The following is a 24,079-nucleotide window of genomic DNA, read 5'->3' as shown; positions in this document are numbered from 1 at the left end:
TTTGTTTTTGAAGAGCCACACAGGAGCCACTCTTGTATTTCCTCACACAGCCCTTCATAGTGCAACTAAAAAAGGCCCTTCACCTTATAGAGGGACATCAGAACTACGAAAAAATATAAACTATCATATTAATTATGGGAAGAGAATTATAGCTACTGAAAACCTGTCCAAATGAAAAAAAAAACAATTCACTTGGGAAATATCTGATTGCTGAAAAGCTACAAGTACTGTAAGTGAAACGATATAAAAAAAAAATTTGATCAAAATCCAAACAAGTTTGAAAACAGAAGATCTCAACTGAAGAGAAGTTTATTCTTAAGCATAAGTCCCTGATAATAGCAATCATTGAGGAATTCCTCTGGCTTTCAACGAAAGTAAAACTTCTCAGGGGCATGATCTAGGCAACAGTGAAGCAGCTGGAAGTGCTGAGGCCCCCCCACCCTGCGCAACATCTTAACCAGCCCTATCCAAAAAGGTGCCGAGGAAAATACTACATTGCCTACCATGGGGACTCACAACCAGAACAACCCTTTCAATTTCTCTGATAATCTTGAAACTTGACTGTTTTCTAAAGATGTTCAAGTTGTGGTATCAGCAGATTCAAACTTTAAGGTATAACAAATATCACTGTCCATATTACTCTGTAGATTGTAGAGGCACACGCTGCAATTTGCTTAACTGCAGAGCATGCCTGCAGTCCTGGACCTTTCTAGGCATAAATTTAACAGGTTATTTTTCTAAAATTTTATATTAAAAATGTATATTAAAACAAAACTAACAATGTTCAGCTCTACAGCTATGAAGTTTAAGTTTCATTTCGTTGGCTTTTAATTTACCTTACTTTTGAAGTAAATAAAATATTTTACCTTTTTAGTTCTCAGAGTTCTTCCTAAGTACTGTAAGCCTTCTGTAGGGTTGCAAAAGAGGTAAGTAGAGGTGATAAGACAGAGGTATGTAAAAGCATGAACAGCAAGTGTAGTAATAAACATTCCTCTTTCTTACACTTAAGGAACCAGAGATCATCAAATGAAACAATCAAACAGAAGATTTAAAATAAACCAAAAGAAGGTTACTTTTCTACCCAACACCAGGGCAAAAGCATGAAGGCCAAAGTTATAGCAATAACAGAAAATCATACAAGAAAAGTTCATCAAGATTATCAAGTGTAAACGTAGAGATATGACTTCTGATCAAGGAAGCTGCAGAGTGCAGAATACCAGAAGATGGCTAGGTATAACAGGGGAAATACCACTATCTGACTGCCATGTGCTTATCATCTTTCCCGATTTATCCATTACTGGCCACTGCCACAGAGAGATATGCTTCTAAATAGTTCATGACTGCCCCGTAGAGCCTTAAGACATTTCTTATGCAAATTCCATGTACTAGACCTTTTAACATTTTCCACAAATTTGTCTTCTACAGCCTCCAATCACTATGTTTTTTCTCTGATTTTTTTCAAATTTGTCAGTCTTTTTCTGCTATTGAGACATGTGAAACCTGGAATGTAACTGGTTCAGTCTCATTGCAATGTCAGATCGAGATTTTAATTCCTGAGTAGGCTTTGGACAATCAAAAGAAACATATTTTTTTTCCTAGAAGTTTCTAAAACTTTCTCAATTTAGTATTATTTTAATATCTTATTCAAATAATTAATGAAGATATTAAGTAAAGCCAATGAAATAAATCCTTACCAAGAACAGATCTCTCTATATCACTGCCAGATGGTGCCCTAAAAATTCAATACTCTATTATTTTATGAAAACCTTTTGTTTATGATTCTTGAGCCAGGTTCACTCCATGTGATTGCATTCACATCTATGCCAGTTTGAATTAATCAGTTTGGGAGTATGGCTTCATGAGGATCAGATGTTTTATTAAAATACAGATATCAGATTTCTTCTTTACTAATATGTAATTCAGTCTTTAAATATCAAATTTATCACATAAGGTCTCTTTATTAGAGATGTGTGTTTATCATTTACGGTACTACCTTCATCTTGAGAACAGACTGTGAACCATGTGGACATGGGAGTTTCACTGACTTAAAAAGGACTACTTTCTGAATAACTGCTCACCAAATCAGTGAGGGACTTGCTATGTAGCCTTACTGGTTTCTGGACTTTTCTTTCAAATATTTTGTTTGCCACCTTTCCTGGAATACAAGCTGAACTGTAGGTCAGGTTAATAAAATTAATTACTTTATTCATCTGTTCAATTATTTCCTTGACAATTATGATGCAAATTACCATGCTGGTGAATGCTACTGATCTCTAGTATCTCCTTGCATGTTCTTCTTTATTCCGTAATGTTTTCTTCTATTAATTCCATATGCTGTTTTTTAAAGATTTACTTTAAAAAGAAATTGTTTCCTTGCCACTATAGGACTCATTCTTACAACTGTTCTAAAGAAAGCTAACGTTGTGCCAATATTTTAAAAACAGAAAGGGGATAGGCCTGTCAGTCTGATATTGATACATGGCAAAGCAATTTGAACAGATGATATAGAGCTTAATTAATAAAGAAGAAATAAAATTAGTGCCAATCAACATATGCTTAGGGAAAATATCTTAAAATACTTTGTATTTTCTATGAACAAGATCACGCTGAGCTGATAAAAATCATACGTTACCACTATTATATTTACACTTCTGCAAGGTATTTGACTTAATACAATATTCCATTTCAATTAGGGGTAAGATATCAATAGTCAAAAAGTAAAGCTTAATAGAAACTGGACAAATGACAAATATGAACATTGTTAGTCACTGATTGGAAATATTTCTAGTGAAGCCTGGAAAGCACTGGTTCTTCACCCTTCAGTACTTATCATCCTTATGAATGACCAAGAACAAAGAATCAAATCATTTAAAGATAAAGCCTGAGGAAAATAAAACAATTGGAGAGGACTACATAACGAAGAAATCTGGTACAGAAAAGCATAATGAGCTGGCAAATCTGTGCTCACTGCACGTGTGTGGTAATACAGAAAAATGAAGTCTCCACAGGACCAAACAGTGCAGGATATACCCACAGGGCAGGGGACGCTCTTCTGAGAGGCACTGCCTATGAAAAAATGTTTGGGGATTCAGGCCTGTTATCACCTGAACAGGATTTCCCAGTTGAACACTGTAGTGAAAAGTGGAAGTCCACAACAGCAACTGCTAGTAGTGTTGTGCAGCAGTGGAAAGGTTATATTAACTGGGGAAGATGGCACTGGCATGGGCCTACCGTAATTCTGTGACCAGTTCTCTTGCCCCAGTTCCCAGAATAAAGCTGAAAACTTCAAGGAGGTATGCTGGTTTTGTCTGGGATAGAGTTCATTTTCTTCCCAGCAGCTAGTATAGGGCTGTGCTTTGGATTTGTGCTGACAACAGTGTTGATAATACAGGGATGTTTAGTTACTGCTGAGCAGTGCTTACACAGAGTCAAGGCCTTTTCTGCTTCTCACAGCACCCCACCAGCGAGCAGGCTGGGGGTGCATGAGAAGTTGGGAGGGGACACAGCTGGGACAGCTGACCCCAACTGACCAAAGGGGATATCCCATACCATATGATGTCATGCTCAGCATATAAAGCTGGGGGAAGAAGAAGGAAGTGGGGTAATGTTTGGAGTGATGGCATTTGTCTTCCCAAGTAACCATTACACGTGATGGAGCCCTGCTTTCCTGGAGATGGCTGAACACCTGCCTGCTGATGGGTAGTAGTGAGTGAATTCCTTGTTTTGCTTTGCTTGAGTGCACGGCTTTTGCTTTACCTATTAAACTGTCTTTACCTCTACCCATGAGTTTTCTCACTTTTACCCTTCTGATTCTGTCCCCCAACCCACTTTGAGAGGAGTGAGTGAGCAGCTGTGTGGTGCTTAGTCACCGGCTGGGGTTAAACCACAACAGAAGGTTTAATGAAAATACATTAAAATAATTAAAAGGCCAGAAAAGATGTAAAAGAGTTGAGAAATTAAGTCTCCTTAGCTTATCAAAAAGAATGTTATGGTTTGACTTGGATGTGCACATACCTAAAAGGTGAAAAGAAATACGATGGCAGAGTTCTTGACCAAGTAAACAAAGATGTAGCAATGATGTAAGAAAATGGCTGGAAACTGCAAGTAGGCAAATTTGGACTTAAATAGGCTGGACATTTTTAAAAGAATTTTCCAACATTGAATTGAACTATCAAAAATACAATAGATTATTTATAGAAATTTTAAATTCAGAATTTAAATTCCTCTACTCAGCACTGTTAAGGCTACACCTGGAGTATTGTGCCCACCTCTGGGCTCTGCAGTACAAGAGAGATATGGACATACCAGAGAGAGACCAGCAAAGTGCCACAAAGGTGATTACAGGAGTGGAGCATCTCTCAAATGAGGAAAGGCTGAGAGAGATGGGGCTGTTTAACCTAGAGAAGAGAAGACTCAGGGGTATCTCATCAGTGTATACAAGTGCCTGAAGGAAGGGTGTTAAGAAGATGGAGCCAGGTTCTTCTCATTGGTGCACAGTGACAGGACAAGAGGCAATTGGCACTAACTGAAACACAGGAGATTCCATCTGAACATCAGGAAACACTTTTCACTGTGAGGATGACTGAACACTGGAACAGTTTGCCAAGGGAGGTTGTGGAGTCTCCGTCCTTGGAGATACTGAAAAGCTGTCTGGACATAATCCTGGGCACTCAGTTCTAGGTGGCTCTGCTTAAACAGGGGCATTGGACTAGATGACCTCCAGAGGTCCCTTCCAACCTTAACCATTCTGTGACTCTGTGATTCTGTGATAGTTGGGCTCAACTAGTAGTTGTTATTGGGGCATACTAATCCTGGAGTCTGATAAGAAGTGGAGTACTGCAGGATCTATGCTAGCAACTGTGTTGTTTCATATCTGTCATCAAATTTGCAGATGATGCCAAGTTGGGAAAGAACCCACTCAAAGGCAGCACTGAAATGACCGAGACAGACTGGAGGAATAGGCTTACAGGAACCTCATGAAACTCAACAAGGACAAATGCAATGTCCCAGGTTTGCAAAGGAAGGAGCGGTTGCAATGGCACAGGCACTGCCTGGTTGGAGAACAGCTCTGCTGGAAAGGACCTGATCATGAGGCAACATGCAGAGCCCACAGCAAAGTAAGTCAACAGCGTCCTGCGCTGTTATTAACAGAAGCACAGTCAGTAGACCGAGGGAAGTAATTATCCCCCTCTACTTGTTAGACCATACCTGGAATACTACACCTAGTCTTGGGCATTCCGTTATAAGATACTGACAAACTGAACCAAATTGAGCGGAGGACCATCAAGATGGTCAGGGTGCTGGAGGACTTACCCTGCAGAAGATAGAGAGGTGACTGGGCTTGTTCACCCTGGAGAAGAGACTTCAAGCAGGAATTAACAGCAGCCTTGCAATATTAAGAGGAGGTCAGCAAGAAGGTGGAGCCAGGCTCTTAACAGTGATGCATGCCGCCAGGACAAGAAACACTGGACATGAATTGGAACAAGAAAGGTTCTGACTGGATATGAGGAGAAACTTTTTACCCTGTCAGGACAGCAAAGCTTTGGAACAGGATGTCCAGAAAGCATAGGAAATCTCCATCCATGGAGACTTTCAAGATCCCACAGGATAAAGGTCCAATCTACCTGGTCTGATCTCAGAGCTAACCACACTTCGAGAAGGTGACTAGACCAGAGACCTCCTGAGGTCCCTTCCAACCTGAACTATTATAGGATAGGATATTGTTTTAGGAGTATACTGTGCTTCAAACCATAACTAAATTCTGCCTAAAATGTACATTTGCTTTACAGCTAGTCAAATTGGATGTTTTTTCCTGGCCTTTTAATTTATAAATTTATGAATCTATCATTTCCCTACATGTTTTACCTAGTAGACTTAGTTTTAAATAGTCTAGGAACTTAAGTTATCTTTCAGTAAAAAAAGGCAAGTTAGATTTCTCATTAATGTCACTGTATAAAGCAACCTTATTATTAAACTGGTTGCTATATCAAAGATACTGATTTTAATCTTACCATAAAAGATAAACCAGATAGGACAGTATGCACCATATTTTGTCATCCTCATGCAAAAGCAGTTGCACATGCAGCTGTTATTAAAGCAGAATTTACATTTATCAATACACAGATGTCAAGTTGAAACAACACCCCTAAGAGAAGGGAGATGATGGGGAAAATATCAAACACTAACACAACACTTTTAAGTTTTCCTTCTTTTTCTCTGCAAAACCTTCAAAGAGATTGAAGAATAGAGTAACCTCATTTAAGACTCCCTCAAATGTGAGTTTTTAACAGAGCATGAAGCATTAGCTTGGTATTCACATCAGCCTAACGAAGCCAATGCCTTTACATTTAAGGAAAACCACAGAAAACAACAAAAATCCTCTACACCATCTTTCAAGGATAACTCCTTTACTGAGTGATCATACAGCTTGTGGTTACCTGCAATGAATTTGGTGAGCAAACAGGATTGTAAGTGACTCATGGCTACTGTGCTCTCATGATTTATGCAACTTAATAAAAGAAGCTCCAGGAGAAAATGAGACTAACATAATCACATAGCATCCAATATATAGGAAAGTGGACTGCCTTGTACTGTATATTAATGTCATAATGGAAACAGCTCACTGGATGTCATTCCCTAGAGCCTCTGACTCAGCCACTTGTGGTGACTTTTGGAAACATGTTCCACTTTACATATTTAAGCGCTATAGAGACAATATCATCAAAGGTTGAGCATCAAACCAATTCATCGTTTTCATCTCAAGATCTGTTCCCTGATTGTTTTAACTGAATAGGGCTCCAACAAGATATAAAAGCTGTGGAAATAGCTATTTCCTATGTCCCTGATGACTTTGTACATCTAGTGAGGTTCAGGGTTCATGATTATTTTTGTAAGAAACAATAATCATGTTACAAACATTAATTACATAGCCTCAAAATCCGCAGGGAGTGATGCATTTACACACAGAGTAGGATGTAAATCTGCAAAAAATAAGAAAAATATATCTGTTGTTCTATTTTTCTTTAGATTTCCTATGGATATGAACATGATTTCCAGAGTTTTGATAACCTACCATCCTCGAAGGCTAGAACTGTAATTGCAGTTACTCAGTGTGTGGAGAGAAAAAAAAAAAATCAAGCTGTAGACATTTCAAGCTAGGTAGAAAGAACTTTCCTATTCAAATTTAAAGACTTTCCCCTACATGACTGACTTGGTCATGAAGCAGTTCTGTGCAAAAGAAGAAAAGAAGATTTAAGACATCTTAACCCTACAGATATTCGTAACTTTTTTTTTGTGCACTGAAAGAAATCTTATGACATTTTGTTTTCTTTCTTTTTTGTAAATTCACTAAAAATAACCTCCCTAGAAACCAGTCAAAAACATTTTGGTAGTGTTTCTCTGTACTCTCAGAACAAGGACAACCGTTCAAAGTGTTTCCTGATATTATCAGACTTGGTCATTCAGTATGTATTCAAATACATTTTATACAAAACAAAAACATTAAATTAAACATACATTTCAATACATTAGTCAATTTTTAAGTCTGAGGAGCGGAATTTGGCCCTGATTATCTTTGCTTGTATTTAATTACTCTTATTTCATGATCCTGCAAATTAAACAGAAGTAACAGCATAACTACTATCATGAAAGACCAAATGGGAAAACCTACAGTTGTTACTCTGACATTACTGAGGAACCAAGCCAATTCAGGAGAGAACCTGAGCACATATTTTATTTGAATTATGAGTAGAATTCAGAAGTTAGCTGTTTAAACTGTGGCTAACAGGTTAACGCTAACTTCAACCGTCTAAAAACTTGATGTCAGGTATAAACTACAGGTTCTGCCTGTAGTAAACTGAGACATGTTCCAAGAGGTAAAATTATCCCTTTCTTGTAGATAACTATCTTAAAATGGAATGACTAAAGGTGCTTATCTCACTCCATTGACTAAAGACTACCTTAAACTAAGTTATAGATGACTACATTTAGATAACACAAAATTAAAAGGACCATCTAAGTATTTCCTGAAATGCTATTCTAACCTGGAGTTGAAAATAGGGAGAGACTTGAAGGGCAGCAAGATACATGCCTGCAGAAACATAGGCAGCAAAATTAAATGAAGAAAAATGTGGGCTTGGTACTCAGTGGGACAGAGACCATAGTGACAACAGACATGAAAAAGGCTGAGGTACTAACTGCCGCCTTTGGTTCAGTTTTTACTTCTAAGGTGTAAGAGTCTAGACCATTATCCACAGGACTGGAAGATTAAGTAAGGGAGCACTTGAGCAAATTGGACATACACAAGTCCATGGGACGAGATGGGCTGCATCCAAGGATGATGAGGGAGCTGGCCAATGTCACTATGAATCCATTCTCCACCACCTTTGAAATGCTGCGGCAACGGTGAGGCGGGAAGCTCCCCTATGACTAGAAATAGGCAAACATTGCAACAACCATCAAGAAAGATAAGAAGGAGGTTCCAGTGAACTATGGGTTTTTCAACCCAAACTACATCCCTAGGAATAGTATGAAGCAAATCCTCCTCAATGTCACGACCAGGCACATACAGGATAAGAAGATGGTTGGGAACACCTGGCATAGATTTACTAAAAGCAAATCACACCTGACCAACCTCACTGCCTCCTATGATGAGATGACTGGCTGAGGGGAACAGCACTGGATATTGTTGGACTTTAGAAAGGTTTTTCACAGAATATTCTCATAGGCATATTGATGAAATATGAAGTGGATGGGTAGGTTACAAAGTGGGTAAACAACTGGCTGAACCACTGAATCAAAGAACTGTGAACAGCAGGACAAAGTCCAGCTGGAGGCCAGTTACTAGTGGCATCTCTCAAGGGTCAGTTCTGAGGCCAGTGCTTCTTAACATCATTATTAATGGTCTGGATGATAGGAAAAAATGCCCTTCAGGTTTGCAAATGATATCAAATTGGTAGAAGCAGCTGCAAATCACTGGCAGGCAAGGCTGCTGCTCAGAGGGACCACAACAACCTGGCAAAATGGGCTGACAGAAACCACATGGAGTTCAACCAAGGCAATGCCGAGCCCTGTACCTGGGACAGGTCAGCCCCATGCAACAGTACAGGCTGGGCACTGACCAACTGGAAAGTAGCTTTGCTGAAAAGAATCTGAGAGTAGACAATTTGAACACGTATCCTCAGGGTGCTCTTGCAGCAGTGAAGGCTGTTGCATCCTGGGCTCTGTATGAGTCTACTGAGCAGGGGACACACGCGTACTGGAATGAGTCTGGTGGAGGACCACAAGACTGCCGGGGGCTGCAGCGAGGCGTGGCTGAGAGAGCTTGGAAGATCAGTATTAGGACAGGAAGGCTAAGGGGTTTTAACTGCTGTATTCGAATATATAATGGAAGGGTAAAGACAACACAAAGCCAGTCTCCTATTGGAGGTGCTCAGGGAAAAGACAAGAAGAACCAGACACAAGTTGCAACAAAGGAAAATTTTAACAATTTCCACAACAGAAGGTAGGCAAACATTGGAACAGCTAAGCAAGCAAATCAAACATTGAACACTGCTGAGAAGGTCTGTAGATTCTCCATCCTGGTGAACTTCAAACCTTGACGGGGTAAGGCCCCAAGCAACCTGATTTAAGTTAGCCCAGCTTTGAGCTAGGGTTAGACTAGATGACCTCTGGAGGTGCCTTCCAATCTAAATTATTCTATGATTCCACACAGTGATATTATTCATAGTTATTAATTAATAACTATTAATTAATAATTGATACATTAATACTTAATGTCTCCCTGAATCAAGGCTCTCCTGGATGAAAAAGTCTGATTACATTCTAAAAACATTATCAGTGAAATGAAAATGTCTTGCATAGTAATCTAAATAAAAAGCACAGCTTTCCTCTTATTCATAACTCATGTCAGTTATTCACACTTTCTCTTTCCGATATGTAAAACACATTTTCAATACAAATCAGAACTAAAGACAGGGTCAAGACTTAATAATTTAGTTCTTAATTGAAGTTCAGTGGAATATAGGTAACAATGTCAAAGAAAAGGATGTAGAAAATCTCACTTCAGCAGCTGCTTATCATTACATATATCTAGAACTCTCTTTATTCTGATTCCATAGGTGTCTAAACTCAAATGCAGTTGCATTCTGGGGTGGTAGGTTAATATCCCTCTAAATCTATCAAAATGCAAAGAGACAAAGCAAAGAGGTTCTCTACCCTCAAAGCAAATGAAACATACCTGAACAGTGCAGAGTACAGCACAGAGCACAGCTGGCACATCTGCTTTCAGGGTGGAACTTGTGGTAGAGACCACAATTTCATAAAAATTGTTGATCTAGGAACCAGGACACTTGGCTCCCATTTTGGTTCACCCTTAGGAGACTCCAACCCACATCTCTTGCTGCCAAAATACTTCTTAAAAGGGAGAGGGAAATTCTCTATCCACCCTTTGTGTTGATACTAATGATTTGTTAGCCAAGAATGCATGATGTACATGGCACCTTTGCTATGGTCATCTTCTAAGGACAGAGAGATGTGGATCTCTGTGTTTTCCCCCAGAATTTTGAATTTTTTTTTAAAGGACAATCAGTCAATTTGAAGTAGAATCGATTCTGGAAGTACAGACATGAACTCGGCTCTCTCCCTTTCAAACTGGATGCCCTAATCTCAGGACTACAAAACCTAAGACTAATATAAAGGAGGGAGAGAAGGGTGTTTAAAAACTAGAAAAATTTACATCCTTTAAATATGAGCCAAGAGTTTTCTTGAATTAAAAAAGATGTTCTTGTATTTTCTAATAGAGAACCTATAATAAAATTGTCTCAATTTATTCTATCCTTTTTACTTCCTTTTACTTTACATATTTTTCCCAGCATATGCTGAGTTTTCTGATGAAGTCTCCCATAAAACATCAAATGATTAACCCAAGAAATGTACAAAACACAAACAGACTTATGAATGGTGGACTAAAAAGCTTCTCATTTTTGGTAACTTCTTAATGCATGAAAATCATGGGGGGAAGCAAAAAGAAGCAGGACACATTGTTTTTGGACTCCGGTGATGCTGGATTAGCCTGCAACTGAGACTTTGTACTCCCCTCCTCACGGGCCCCTATTGCCTCAGCGACGTTAATCCGTAACACTACAGCATAAATCATGTATTGCTCTACTATAACTATGTAAGACTACTCTAAGAGAACAGATACTCCCAGTATAGCTCAAATAGCCTGTCTTCTGCAGGGCTGTAAACAACTCTTTAAATCAGTAACTGTGCAGGTGCAATATTACTGTCACTATATGCTTACAGTTTTTCCAGCCCAAACAGAACATATCATACGTTTCATGCTGTATTTCCTGACAAGTTAGTGTTTTATGTTAAACTTAGACTTCAAGTGACCTGACATTAACAATGTTTATCTACCACTTAGGCTGCTAGATACTAAGAAATGTTTCCCTCATTCCTAGATCAGCCAAGCCAGTCTTGATCCCCATTCTGTCATTCCGACTGGGAGCCACAACAAGCAGCAGCAAAAAGATTTTTACAGGAGGTTAGGGGGCTCGGAGCTTGTCTCCTGGTGATAAAATTAGAGAGGAGAATTAAAGTGATTACACTCTAAAAATGACTTAGTAGAACTGACAGGTTTTTTTAACCTAAATATTTTTTAAGTACCAAATTTGTCACTCCTCTAAGTTATATGTTACTAACTGTAAAATTATTTTATTGCAGCAGTAAAAGAAATGAAGTACTTTTACCAAATGTTTTTAGATAAATCAGGAACCTTGTATTCAATTCACATTTTATTTGCTTATATAAGGATTCCTTTATTTTTGACTGAGTTGCTGCAGACCTCTGAATCATGAAAAGAAATGTGTGTACCCATAGCACTGCCATCCCCCCAGTTAGTCTCTCCTGAGCCAAAGCAAGCCACTGAGCAAGGCAAATTTAAAAACTAGGTAGTTAAGACTGCTGAGGCGGTTGCTAGTGACGATTTAGAGTATGTGTCCAAACGAGAGACACAGAAAGTATAACACCACACAGGCTGCAGGCTGCAATTAGCGCACACAGCTCTGAACACTGCATGTGCCAGTCAGGGCCAAACCCTTCCCATTATACCCCTAGAGCCTGCACTCAGTTTAGACACTTTGTCCTCTGGAAATCTCTCTCCACGACATTCTAGTCTGCAGCCTCTTTTGTATGATGCCGCAGTGGCAAAGTAGATTCACAAGAAGAAGAAAGGTTAAGACAGACATCCACCATGAAGAGCCTTCTGGTTCACCAGCTCCAGAAGACCAGGAAGTTGCTGCCAGTACTCCCTTAGACCTTGCTCTGGTACCTCAGAAGTGTTTGCTGGTTTACATAGCAACCCAATCTTCAAATCCTCTTTTCAGTGCTTGGAAGATGCTGTTTCTAGTAGTAATAATAAAAAGGATGATAGCTTCCTCCTGAAGAACCTACACCACAACTGCTTCCCCACTAGCCTTCCCCTTTCACGTATGAAGAGGGCTACGGTTGAAGAGTCTGCCAGGAGAAAAGGGGCACCTATAGGATTTGTCATAAGTACCACCTTTAGTTATCCATGTCCCAAGTTATCACAGCTTTAGACTACATGAAATACGTATTACTTAAGTGTAACTGAAATCCTAAGTCAGGACCTACATTCCTGTGCTGGTTTTGGCTGGGATAGAGTTCATTTTCTTCCCAGCAGCTAGTATAGGGCTATGCCTTGGATTTGTGCTGAAAATGATGTTGATAATACAGGGATGTTTTAATTACTGCTGAGCAGTGCCTACACAGAGTCAAGGCCTTTTCTGCTTCTCACAGCACCCCACCAGCGAGCAGGCTGGGGGTGCATGAGAAGTTGGGAGGGGACACAGCCGGGACAGCTGAGCCCCACTGACCAAAAGGATATTCCACACCATATGATGTCATGCTCACCATATGAAGCTGGGGGAAGAAGAAGGAAGGGGGGGACGTTCGGAGTGATGGTGTTTGTCTTCCCACGTATCCATTACGCGTGATGGAGCCCTGCTTTCCCAGAGATGTCTGAACACCTACCTGCCTGCTGATGGGAAGTGGTGAATGAATTCCTTGTTTTGCTTTGCTTGTGTGCGCAACTTTTGCTTTACCTGTTAAACTGTCTTTATCTCAACCCACGAGTTTTCTCACTTTTACCCTTCCAATTCTCTCCCCCATCCCACTGGCGGGGCAATGAGCGAGCAGCTGTGTGGTGCTTAGTCGCTGGCTGGGGTTAAATCACAACAATTCCCCGTTGAGCCAATAGCACCATGATAGTCATTTGCAGGGGGCAGCAAGATGTCCTGGTTTTTTGTGCATGGCTGTAAATGAGCACCCCCAAATTCCTCCCTAGCTCAGTGTCTGGGCAAGTATTTGAGGACTAGTTATTTGAGTGAAGTTAGCTTGCAACCATACTGCAGAGCAAACCGCATTATTACCTGAGTTAGGCTAGCTCAATTATAATTTAAAATTTCAGGAGGCTATCTAACTTGACTTAAAAGCCTCATTAAACTCAAGGTGAAGACTGAGGTGGGGAGGGGGCAGTGTTCCAAATGGGTGTGGGTCTTCAGTGAAGAGAAATACCTGAGATATAGCTAGGCTTGACTTTGAAGCTAAATTTGTAATTGTAAGCCACAGCCATTCTCTATACCCTGCCTTTCAAACATGGGAATTTGGTACAGAAAAAAAGATTTGATTATTTGTTTCTATATTAAAACTGAGTCTATATACATTGATTATTAATAAAGTACAGCATTATGAAGATTAAATGAACTGTATCTGTGCTAAGTACAGTAGGATTTCATGGTTGTCAGTATACCACACTAGAGCCACTGAAAACGACACATCAGACTTGAGGACTAAGTCTTCAGATGTGCCTTTGTTTGGATTTTTTTTTTGGCTGAGCATCTGTCCTAGTTCACTTAGTGAGAATCCATAAACCTAACAGGTGACCTAAAAAGAATGTTTTAAAATGATATGACAAAAAGAATGAGTAGTTGGTTGTGAATATATTTTATGATACATACAAAAGATAGATATTTAGAGTGTTGTTAATACATTACTGGAAACAGGTATGAAAAATCAGATGAGGTTACATCTTTCAGTTTGCCCTCTTCTGGTACATATGGAAAAAAATAAAGATTGATGCATGCTCTGTCCTTTCAATGTGCAAATACCCACATGTGCATGTGACCAGTTTTAACAACTAAGCATCTGAAATGACTACAATTAGCACTCAGTAAACTATTCAGAGGAATTTGTGAAAGTAAATTCTAGTATTTGTGCACAGAAAGGTTTAGATTGGTGCCTGTCTCAGAAATGCAAACAAATATTAGTTTTAAAAAAAAAAAAGTCTTCAAAGGCAGGCCAGTGGCTGAAACCCCCATCTTCAAGTAACAGTGTTAAATCCTATTTTTGAGACTGGAAAGTACATTTTGGCTTGTATTCCAATCATTTTTGTGCAATTTTGATTATAATTTATCAGATAACAGAAAATCTTTAAATCTGGATAAAAGAGCGATTTACTAGTTTATAGCCATATGTAAACTACCATATGGTGTGGGACACTGCACAACACAAGAGATTCAAATAAAGATTTCAGATTTTATCAAAGTTATGTAAAAGGAAATTAATTGTTCAGAAAACAGACTTTTTTTCTAGCAGAATTTCAGAAGCAAACTAAAACATCCAGAAAGTTGGAATTTATAAGCAACTGCTTTCCTTTCTGCTATTTTTAATGTGTGATAAACCTTCACACTTAAAAAGTATCAAATTCAAAAAATATTACATGTATTTCTCTCTAAGTTCAATGGATGAGACGCACCAGCCATAACTATCTCCAATACACTTATTTAACCAAGGCCTAAAATGTTTGTTTCCTCTCCACATACATGTCTTAATAAAAAAGATGAATAAAGAGGAAAAAAATTACAAAAGGTACAGCAACACCAACAGTTCCTTTCCAGTGTCTTCACAGCTGGTGAGCAGCAACTGGAATCTTTACACTGTATTCATAACTGGAAGTACAAAGACTAGCTCGAGGGGGAGGACACTAAAGAGGGGGAAGGTTGCCCTCTTTATCATATGTATTTAACTTACAGCTAGAACCATTCATACTGTAAACACATTCTAAGTAAAAATGTAGAAAGTTACGTGAAAAAGGGAACAATTTAGGTTTAATGTAGTAATGTAGATTGGAAATAACTAGGAAATTTGTAAGTCTAATTAGGCTTTTGCCCCTCTGGTAACATCTAAAATGCCAGATCTTCGAGCCATCCACATACAGCTCTGGTCAGGATATATCTCTGAGATTGTACCATCCTATTACAAAGAGTATGCACAACACACAGCATACAACCAATTTACATGGACTCTGGAGATAAAAATCGTCCGTGAGTCTCAGTTATCTGATTTCAAATTCACTGTCAAGGGGCAATAATTTGTCATTTTGGAACACAAAGGGGAAGAATGATGTTCCTTATTGCACAAAGATGTTTCTTTACTTTAGATTATTTCCAAATGCTACTGCTTAAAGGTTTGGAGTCTGATCCTTTTTTCCATAGCACAATGACAAAAAAAGCTCGGAAGCCAAGGACAGGGAAAGAGCTGATTTAGCATTTTCCCATTCTAAATTCCTCTGTGAAGGGGTTTTAAGTATGAAGAATAAGTGAGAATAGGTAGGTAACATGCACTAGAGCCAGTTCCATTATTAACTCTTCCTCTGCAATTTTGGGAAGGGTTATGAAAGCAACAGGGAAGTGTGGTGGGGGGAGAGGAAAAGATGTCTTTTTTAATTCTTTGTTGGTAACCTGAAACAAGAAAGAAAAAGAGAGAGAAACACACAGAATGACTATGTCAGGCAGGAGAGACTGATAATGGAATAACTTAGACTTCTTGTTGATTCCCAGTTTTATTATTCGATTTTTATAGCATCTGCAGAACCCTAGACAGTGGGGGGAAAAAAAAGGAAAAAAAAAAAAAAGATTCTGCACATTCTCTGAAGCCCACGTTCCTTTTGACCATGAAACTCTTCCTCAAGTTAAGAAACCTTCCTTATGGTTTCCTTTCCCCTCCCCTCCTGCCTTCAACTATTCTCCTTAAAAGCATTGTTTCAGAAGCTCTCCCTTTTCCCTCTCTTCTTACTAACCCTTGCATATAATCACTCTCAAAATTAAGCCAGATTAAATACACAGTCTTAATTAATTTTGCTACCAATTCATAAAATTTGCTATGTTCCATCTGCAAAAAGCAACTATTCTTCCCTATTTCCAGTATAAAAAATCTCATGCTGACAGTTCAACTCTTGTTAGCACAGGCTGGCATGGTGATTTCTTCTCCAAAGCATTTATCACATCAGTTTTCACTACATCCAAAATTATACCATAAAAATAACATATCTGTATGTCCAAACAGCATCAACTCCTTCCTTTAAATTCTCTCTTTATAAAATGGAATTGTGAGATCCCTGGCCAGGACTTCAATACTCTCCACAATGCCAGGTGAGCTTACACTTACAATTACTGTCTTTTAAAACCCTTGCTTAATTGATGCCACGTCATTTTGAACTAGCATACCACTACCTTAAAGCTCACTTAATGGTATTATCTGTTTCCACCCAGCAGTGTAAATACCTGTTTGATTAAAAATTACACCCTGCTCCTGCAGACATGTTTAACTTTACAAACCACTATATATCAAATAGAGTTAGATATCTAAATAACTTTACAGATCTCGGCCAAGATCTCTCAGCAATTACTGCAAAATCATTTCTATCTTGTCTTAGATCACACCTTCAACAGGAAAGCTCAGGACCCGCAATCATTGGAAATACAACTCAACACGGCCAAAGTTATAAATATTCCTTTGAAACAAACTAGATGTGCTGCACTTTACAGACAGCTGTATAAAAGGAAAAGCTTTGGCTATGCCACAAGTTACTGTGCCACCAAAGCGTAAGGATTTAACTTTGACTTCTCTTTTTTTATTAATAGAGGCATAAGCATAATCCTCCAGGCACAAATGCCAGGAAGGCAAGGCAATGAGAATTAATGTTTAAAGCTGTTGAATGGGCATAGCAACTGTACTCCCTGCCTGCAGCTAAATATCGCTGCTACAAAGGCATTCTTCCAGTTATCGCTAGTAATAGTTGTTGCTGGGCAGGTATGTATATAGGAACCGTAGTTTAAAAGGGAGAAGGAAAAAAAAAAAAAAAAAAAAAAAAGAGTGATCATTTTCATTTCATTTCATTTCATTTTACAGACCAGAGTTCTGCTAAAGAAATTCAATCCTTTTCCAATATGGAAAGACACCAGTCGTGTACAACTTTGTTGCAATTTCAGTCAGTGGGTGAACTCCAGTAACATTGATTGTAACAACCCCTTCCTCCTCCCTTAAAAAAACCAAGCAAGAACACCACCCAAATAGGCTATTCGGACTGATAAATTCTTCCCTCCATCTCTCCCTCCCCCACAAGTTGTACCTTCAATGCAGCCAGAACTTCCCAGATCAGAGGACACTGTCAGTGCAGGCTGACCAATCTCAGAGGGTTTTTTTTTTTTTTCTTTTTTTTTTTTCCTTCAAGATACTCCGTGTTAACAGCTTGAGGGGGTTCAATCAGCACCGCTTTGATCTCGGCTGGAACTATAATTATTTAACATTGTTACAAGGATTTCTATAATCCATCCTACCATTAAATCCCTTTTACACCCTCATCTTCTGAAGGCTAATCTGCATCCGTACACTCAGTTTGTCTCTTCAGCTGGTTTCATCAGGCTCTGGCATTCTCCAACATCCAGAGTGATGGTTCTTTTTTTTCTAATGAAATCATTTTCTTTCAAATTGAAAAGCGCAAAAGGTCTTGTGCATTTCCTACCTTTTGATGAGATAGCTATATAACACCAATATAATCCACTGTTTGCTGCAAACTTCCTCCCAATTTCATAAAATTCATTTTCTCTGTGGTGTTTTCATTGAATTGATGATACATATGCGTGTGTTATATACATAGCTGAGGAAAAAAAAAAATCAAATGAACACCAGCAGATGCTCTTTGAAAATACAGCAAAGCCAAGAATAGTAATAGTGTGCTCATTTCTCACTATACTTTCCTTGATAAATACGGTAGGGAACACTGTATCCAAACTTAGAAAGCTAGGTAAATAAATTTTGAGTGCTTGAAGAGAAAACGGAAATATTTTGTAATTATAATGTATGAAAGACAGACCACCACATGGAAAAAGGACTTTAACAGAATCAAAGGAAACAAATGACAGAAAGAGAATGAATACAAAGCAGAGTAAAAATGAAGAGCATGAACAAAATCAGACGAGGAATATAAAAGGAGATGATCAGAAATTACGTGTGATCAAAAGGGAATAGAAAGAACAAAAAGCTTTCCTTTTTTTTTTTTAAGGAAATGAAACTTGACAGGGAAAATGACATTTTTTCAGCACGTGTATACGACTGCATTGGGGAAACTGCTTCTTTGCTGCATGCATTTTGTGTGAATTGTTTCTTAAGCAACCAAAACGTAAAGACATTTGCTCCACTAAGCACTGCTGGACTGTCACCTCGATAGTCACCTTGCTGTGACCATCTGCATGTGTGAAGGGGAACACAAGTGCAGGCAGGAAGATGCGGATGACAAATACAACAGGTAAGTACGGTTGTTGGGCCACAATTACAAGAGAGAACCACATACAAGCTTAGGTGCTACAGTTTTCATATGAAGTAAATTTATTCAGATGAATAATCTCACGCCCTCTATCTCACAATGCATACCTATAAGGTTAATTAAAAACAGTATATATGGACTTCTTTTATGATAACAAAAATTGCATAAGGAAGGCAAAAAGTGAACAGTGGGTAGTGTCTGTACAAAAGAAAAACTGAATAAATAAAGTCAATGAAAAATATAAACAGGATGGGCCACAATTAAGAGACTCAGATAGAGAAAATAAGAGCTTTAAATGGGTACATTTTCTCTTATTCCCCTTAACTGCTAGGTTTAGTTTATCAGTCAACACTTGAGAAAATCATCAAGCAACAGTCATAATTCTAAAATACCGCATGGACTTAGCTAACAATTAAAAGGCAGTAGATTCAACTGATTTTCAGAAGAAACTAAGAGCCACTGATGCTTCACACAGGGTACTTCAGAATACCCCTTCAGTCAAATTTATGGCACTTTTTTATTTTAAAAAAACTGTAAAAGATAATTTAAAAAATATTAACTGTTTTCTTTGAGAAAAGATTTGTCCTTAGGAACATTTTGGACATTACATATCACAATCTTTTTCTATCCCTGGGCAATATTTTAACATCTTCTCTTCTCCATTCATTGTATTAGTATATTCCTGTATATCGTTACAGCAAAAATCTTACTACTAGTAAATAAAATACGATCAAGACTCATGTGCATTTATGCCACCACAAGACATTCAAAGCTCTAATTAGAGCCAGGAAATATGATGGGGCTTTAAAACTTGCAGAAGTTTAAAACTGCAGAATCCAAATTAGTTATCATTCAAAAAATTAACGTGTTATGTAAGGCCTTACTATCCCACCAGTGACAATGGCGTCGCTGTGAAATGAAAATGAACAGAGCCTCAAGATTTAGCTCCTACTTCTCAAAAGAAAAAACTATTAATTTTAAAAAGTATATGTGAGTCAAAACATCTTGTATATTAAGATAAGTATTTTAATAAAAAATTCTTCAAAATAGGAATGAAGTTAGAAAATCAACCAAATCCATGAAACAATGTTCTGTAATTAAAGAAACTAAAGAAGTTACAATTTGAAGTCCTTATTTATTGTATTCAAAATTCTGTGTCTTACTGAAGTAATTTACCTTTAAGGCCCTTTTACATTGTCAGACGAGTGGAAAGGGGCCTTTAGCATTGCTTCGATTTGCATCCCTATTAATTTGTGCAAGCTAACAGTTTGCTGAGTACGTAGAAAGTACAATGATAAAGGCAGCTCCTTCCTGGAAGAGCTTATGACCTAAGGCTGCAGTCCTACAAACACTTACATGTGTGCTTAACTTAATGCATGCAAGTAGTTCTTTGTTTAATGGCATGCTCATACGCATACGCATTAAATTAAAAGTTTGTAAATGCTTTGCAAGTTGGGAGCCTAGAAGACCAAAAGCACTCTTCTAAATGTAGATTTTTTTTTTTCTTACTACCTGGAGAGAAAAAAAAAATAAAAAAATACTTATTGATCTTATCTTCAAATTCCAGGTTAGTCTCAAAAAACAGTTTTAAGCATGCATTTCTTGTGCTGTATGAAGTCTTTTTCTTGGAGACTTAAGATATTTCCAGATGCTCAAAAGTGTATTTGTTCCTATCTCCCATTAGAACAAGGTCCAGGCATATGAACACTCTCCTGGTGACTGTGGCTAACAGTCTTTCTCCTAAAAAGTAAGTGTATTTGTGAGTCTTACGCAAACAATATATGCATTCATATATTAACTAGTCATTAATAGACTAGGTATTAACTCTATTGGCATCAATGTGTACTTTTCTATTTACTTCAACAAGACCAGATATTTGAATGATATATTTTGAGATCCTTAAACTTAAAGACCAAGTTTGACTACCTTGACATAAAATAATAAATTTTTTCCCTCTGTTAAAATTTGAATTAGCATAAGTAATTGCTGAATTTCAGCATACAGCTGTCTAATGGTATCTACAGTGCTTATTAACACATTTCTGGAAAGAAGATTGTTAAACTTAGTGATATTTGGCAGCATGTTACTCTACAAGCAGTCCCCTGACATCCATAGGGCATTAGAGGGAGTGATGAGCGCTCCAACTGAAGGTGGCCATGTTAGGTTACAGCAGTCAGTTTCGGTATTTGGTATTCTTTATTTATGCATACAGACTGCTTAATATAGATAAAGCAAAGCTCTGACTGCTGGTGAGCAAAATAAAGTCATATTTCACAGTTATGATGTCATCAAAGGACTATATTTCATGGCTATAACATCTTTGCAAATATATACATAAACTGGTATCCCCATGGAGCAATACTTGCTCAGTCTGCCTGAGGTCCAGCAAGGTGGACCTCCTTAAATTCCATTTAATGTACATTAAGATTTGAATATCAAGGAAGTCTAAATAGCCTGAGGGTAGAAAAGGCATTCTGAGTTTCATACACTGTAGCATACTTGCCATATTACATGAATTTTTCTATATATTATGTGCTGTGTTATCTTCAATTCACTCTTTTTAAATTTCAGCACACTATTTTCCTTTTATGCATTTATCTGTGTATATATGCTTTATATATTATATGTAATTACAAAATTACAACTCAAGTGAATCTCATATAATATATAAACTATCATTGATGCAGTCTTAGAATTTCAGATCTTGAAAATAGAATTTGATTACTTTATTCACTCTAAACCAGTATCACTATAATATCAGCCTTAAGCAATACAGGCTGCTAAAATCATTTGGTTCCATTTTTCCAAAAAGGAAAACTGATAGGATTATATTCGTGATAAATTAATTTTACCATGTAATTGCAATTATGACTTCTAATTAATGAATGGTTTCAGCCTCACTAACTAGGTCAGCATTTTTCTTTTAAAAATATATCATTTTTCTCTTTAGATAAGCGTCATGATATGTCCAAGCTTTGGGGAAATGCACATAGCATTTTTATAGGGCAATGATCCCAGAAGCTGAGAAATGGTGAAAGTAATATGACATGCTTTGCTACATATTCAAGCGATTTTTTGTCACTTTCAGGAGAAAAATTAAAAAGCAAGCAGATGGCAAAAGGCTTTTTAATAGGGAGGATCACAGTTTCTAAGTACTATTAGAGTACTATTTAATTTCTTGACTGAGCTTCCCAGTATGTAGAACACTGAACAATGTGAAACCAGTGAATCAGTAGAACAACTAATCTATTGCATCATGCTTGTCAATATGCATATAACATTGTAGAATATATTGACAAGAGGCACAATTCAAGGAGAATGGGTTTTCTGTAATTAGACATATTCCTACAGAAAAGTATTAACGGAACCTGAAGGTTACTTTGCGCGTCATGCAGGACAGAGTCCAATGCTCCTTCATTGTCCATTGCTCTGTCAGATCATATGTTTGAAGGTACCATAGCAATGTGCAAGAACATTTCTCCAGTGTTCCCTGAAGATGCCCTCCGGCACACATACACCATTTTAAATTCTACATTGTTCCTCTCCCATTCACATCCCTGTCAACAACCTTATCGCACTGTTCTTCGATTCCAGGTGATTCACACGTTGCGGCATGAAGATACAGAAAAGAAAATTAAGTAAGTTGTAACTATTAAAACAAGGATTAGCAGGAAAACATGAGAGAAAAATAATTTCCTTGGAAGAGGCTCAAAATTTGATGGCTAAAATGTTATGGATATAGTAATTAAACTAAATGCTAGCTCTTATCGGACTGCAACACACCAAAATATCTGTTGTTTTGTTGGAGGTTTTTTTCTTTTTCCACTGCTAGAAGTAGTCATATATTTAGAGAGCACCTCGTAAAGAAAATTTCCGTGAAAAGTTGAGGTCCAGTACATACTTTGAAAGTAGTCAGTATCAAATGCTAAGCAGTTCTGTAATTGGGGAAAAAAGTTTTTTTTCTGAGAATAAGTCAATAAAAATCATAAAGTACAAATCACAATAGTAAAATTATTAAGGAAATTAAGTTTAAAATGACACATACTTTATCAGATCAAAACAAACAATATGAAGCATTTACAATGTTGTGTTACACAAACCTTGAAAACAGGACTGTATTACACCTAAGAAAACTCTCAGCGAATGCTTATCATCGCGATGCAGCACTTGGTGACTCCTGTCCAGATAGTCTCATTTTTTTTTTATGAGAACAAGTATGTATTTATATATGCAAGCCAAAGATTTACAAACTGCTTAGTGGTTTTGGCACCACAGTGTAAGTATCAAACTTCAGATAACTTTTTTCACACAATGATGTAATTTGAAATTCAGTCTCCTTTAAGAACCACCCAGCCCAAAATGCATATATGCACCACTCTGGAACAGTATGTTCATAGTATACATTGTACTGTCTTTCTAAATTATCCACAATCATCCATCATTGTGGTTTTACGCTGATGAAGCATCTTTAAAATCAACACAACTATATTGCCATAAAATCAGAGAAGCACAGACCTGAATGAACCCACCTTGAGTATTTTCTCTAAGTAAAATATGATTTTTACAGCTTTATCCTCAATCTTTGAAATGTATCAGCCATATTTTTTATAAAAAACAATATGCCAATGCATAATCCTGCAATACTCACTTAAGACAAAATTAAGTAAAATACTGTAATGTTTTTCTATCCATAATGCCCAAGAATATGTTGTGAAGTCAAGTATGGCTGTTCAAGTTTTCCAGCTTGAACACATTGCTTAACAGTCTTGAGGGAAACACAGGGGAGCAAAGGGAAAGAGTAAGCTACGATGGGACAATTTGATTCGTTTTTCCTGTAACATATCATAAAAGATGCAACAGATACATTGGACTGATTGCCCACACTGGCAAACTAGGCATACACAAGCATCTTTGCCACGAATACAATTTAATACACTATAGATTAAAAACATTTTTGGAATCAGCCCTGATTATTAAAAAGCACATTTGGAAAGCTTTGAACTCTTTGGGGAAAAAAAAAAAGCAAACCCAAACAAACCAGGAACTCAGCTGTCCTCTACACAGCTGTTTCAGAAGGTCTAAGCTAATCAGCTCACTGCAGGAAAAACTAGGAACAGTGGCCACTGTGCAGTTACAGCTTTCCAAACATAGGCTTTAATTCTTATTTCAGCATAGGCGTATTACTAATTTTAACTCTGGGCCATACTTCTCAGTATTTGGTTCTGGGGTTTCTCACTGATTCCATTAGAACATGTTTAAATAACCAAAAATTTTGTAACTAAACAAAAATGCAGTCTGATACCTTTAAGCCAACCATGCTTACTTTTGCCATGTTGGTGAATAAGTGCTGAGTGATTGCATAAAAGAGTTTATTATAGCATTTCGGTATGATCA

At 37.7% G+C, this 24,079-nt stretch overlaps 1 protein-coding gene across 1 annotated transcript in view; it reads right to left on the bottom strand.

Annotated features, from left to right (window-relative positions):
* ZFPM2 (zinc finger protein, FOG family member 2) overlaps window positions 1-24,079 on the bottom strand; it is a 279,385-nt gene that overhangs the window by 202,613 nt on the left and 52,693 nt on the right. The window contains 1 exon segment of the mRNA XM_075705075.1: window positions 4,738-4,763. Coding sequence (XP_075561190.1) covers window positions 4,738-4,763 — 26 coding nt within the window.

Source organism: Pelecanus crispus, chromosome 2, assembly GCF_030463565.1.
Source record: "Pelecanus crispus isolate bPelCri1 chromosome 2, bPelCri1.pri, whole genome shotgun sequence".
In the NCBI taxonomy this organism is placed as follows: domain Eukaryota; kingdom Metazoa; phylum Chordata; class Aves; order Pelecaniformes; family Pelecanidae; genus Pelecanus; species Pelecanus crispus.
Note: the sequence above shows the minus strand (reverse complement) of the source record. Positions and strands in the feature narration are given on the sequence as shown.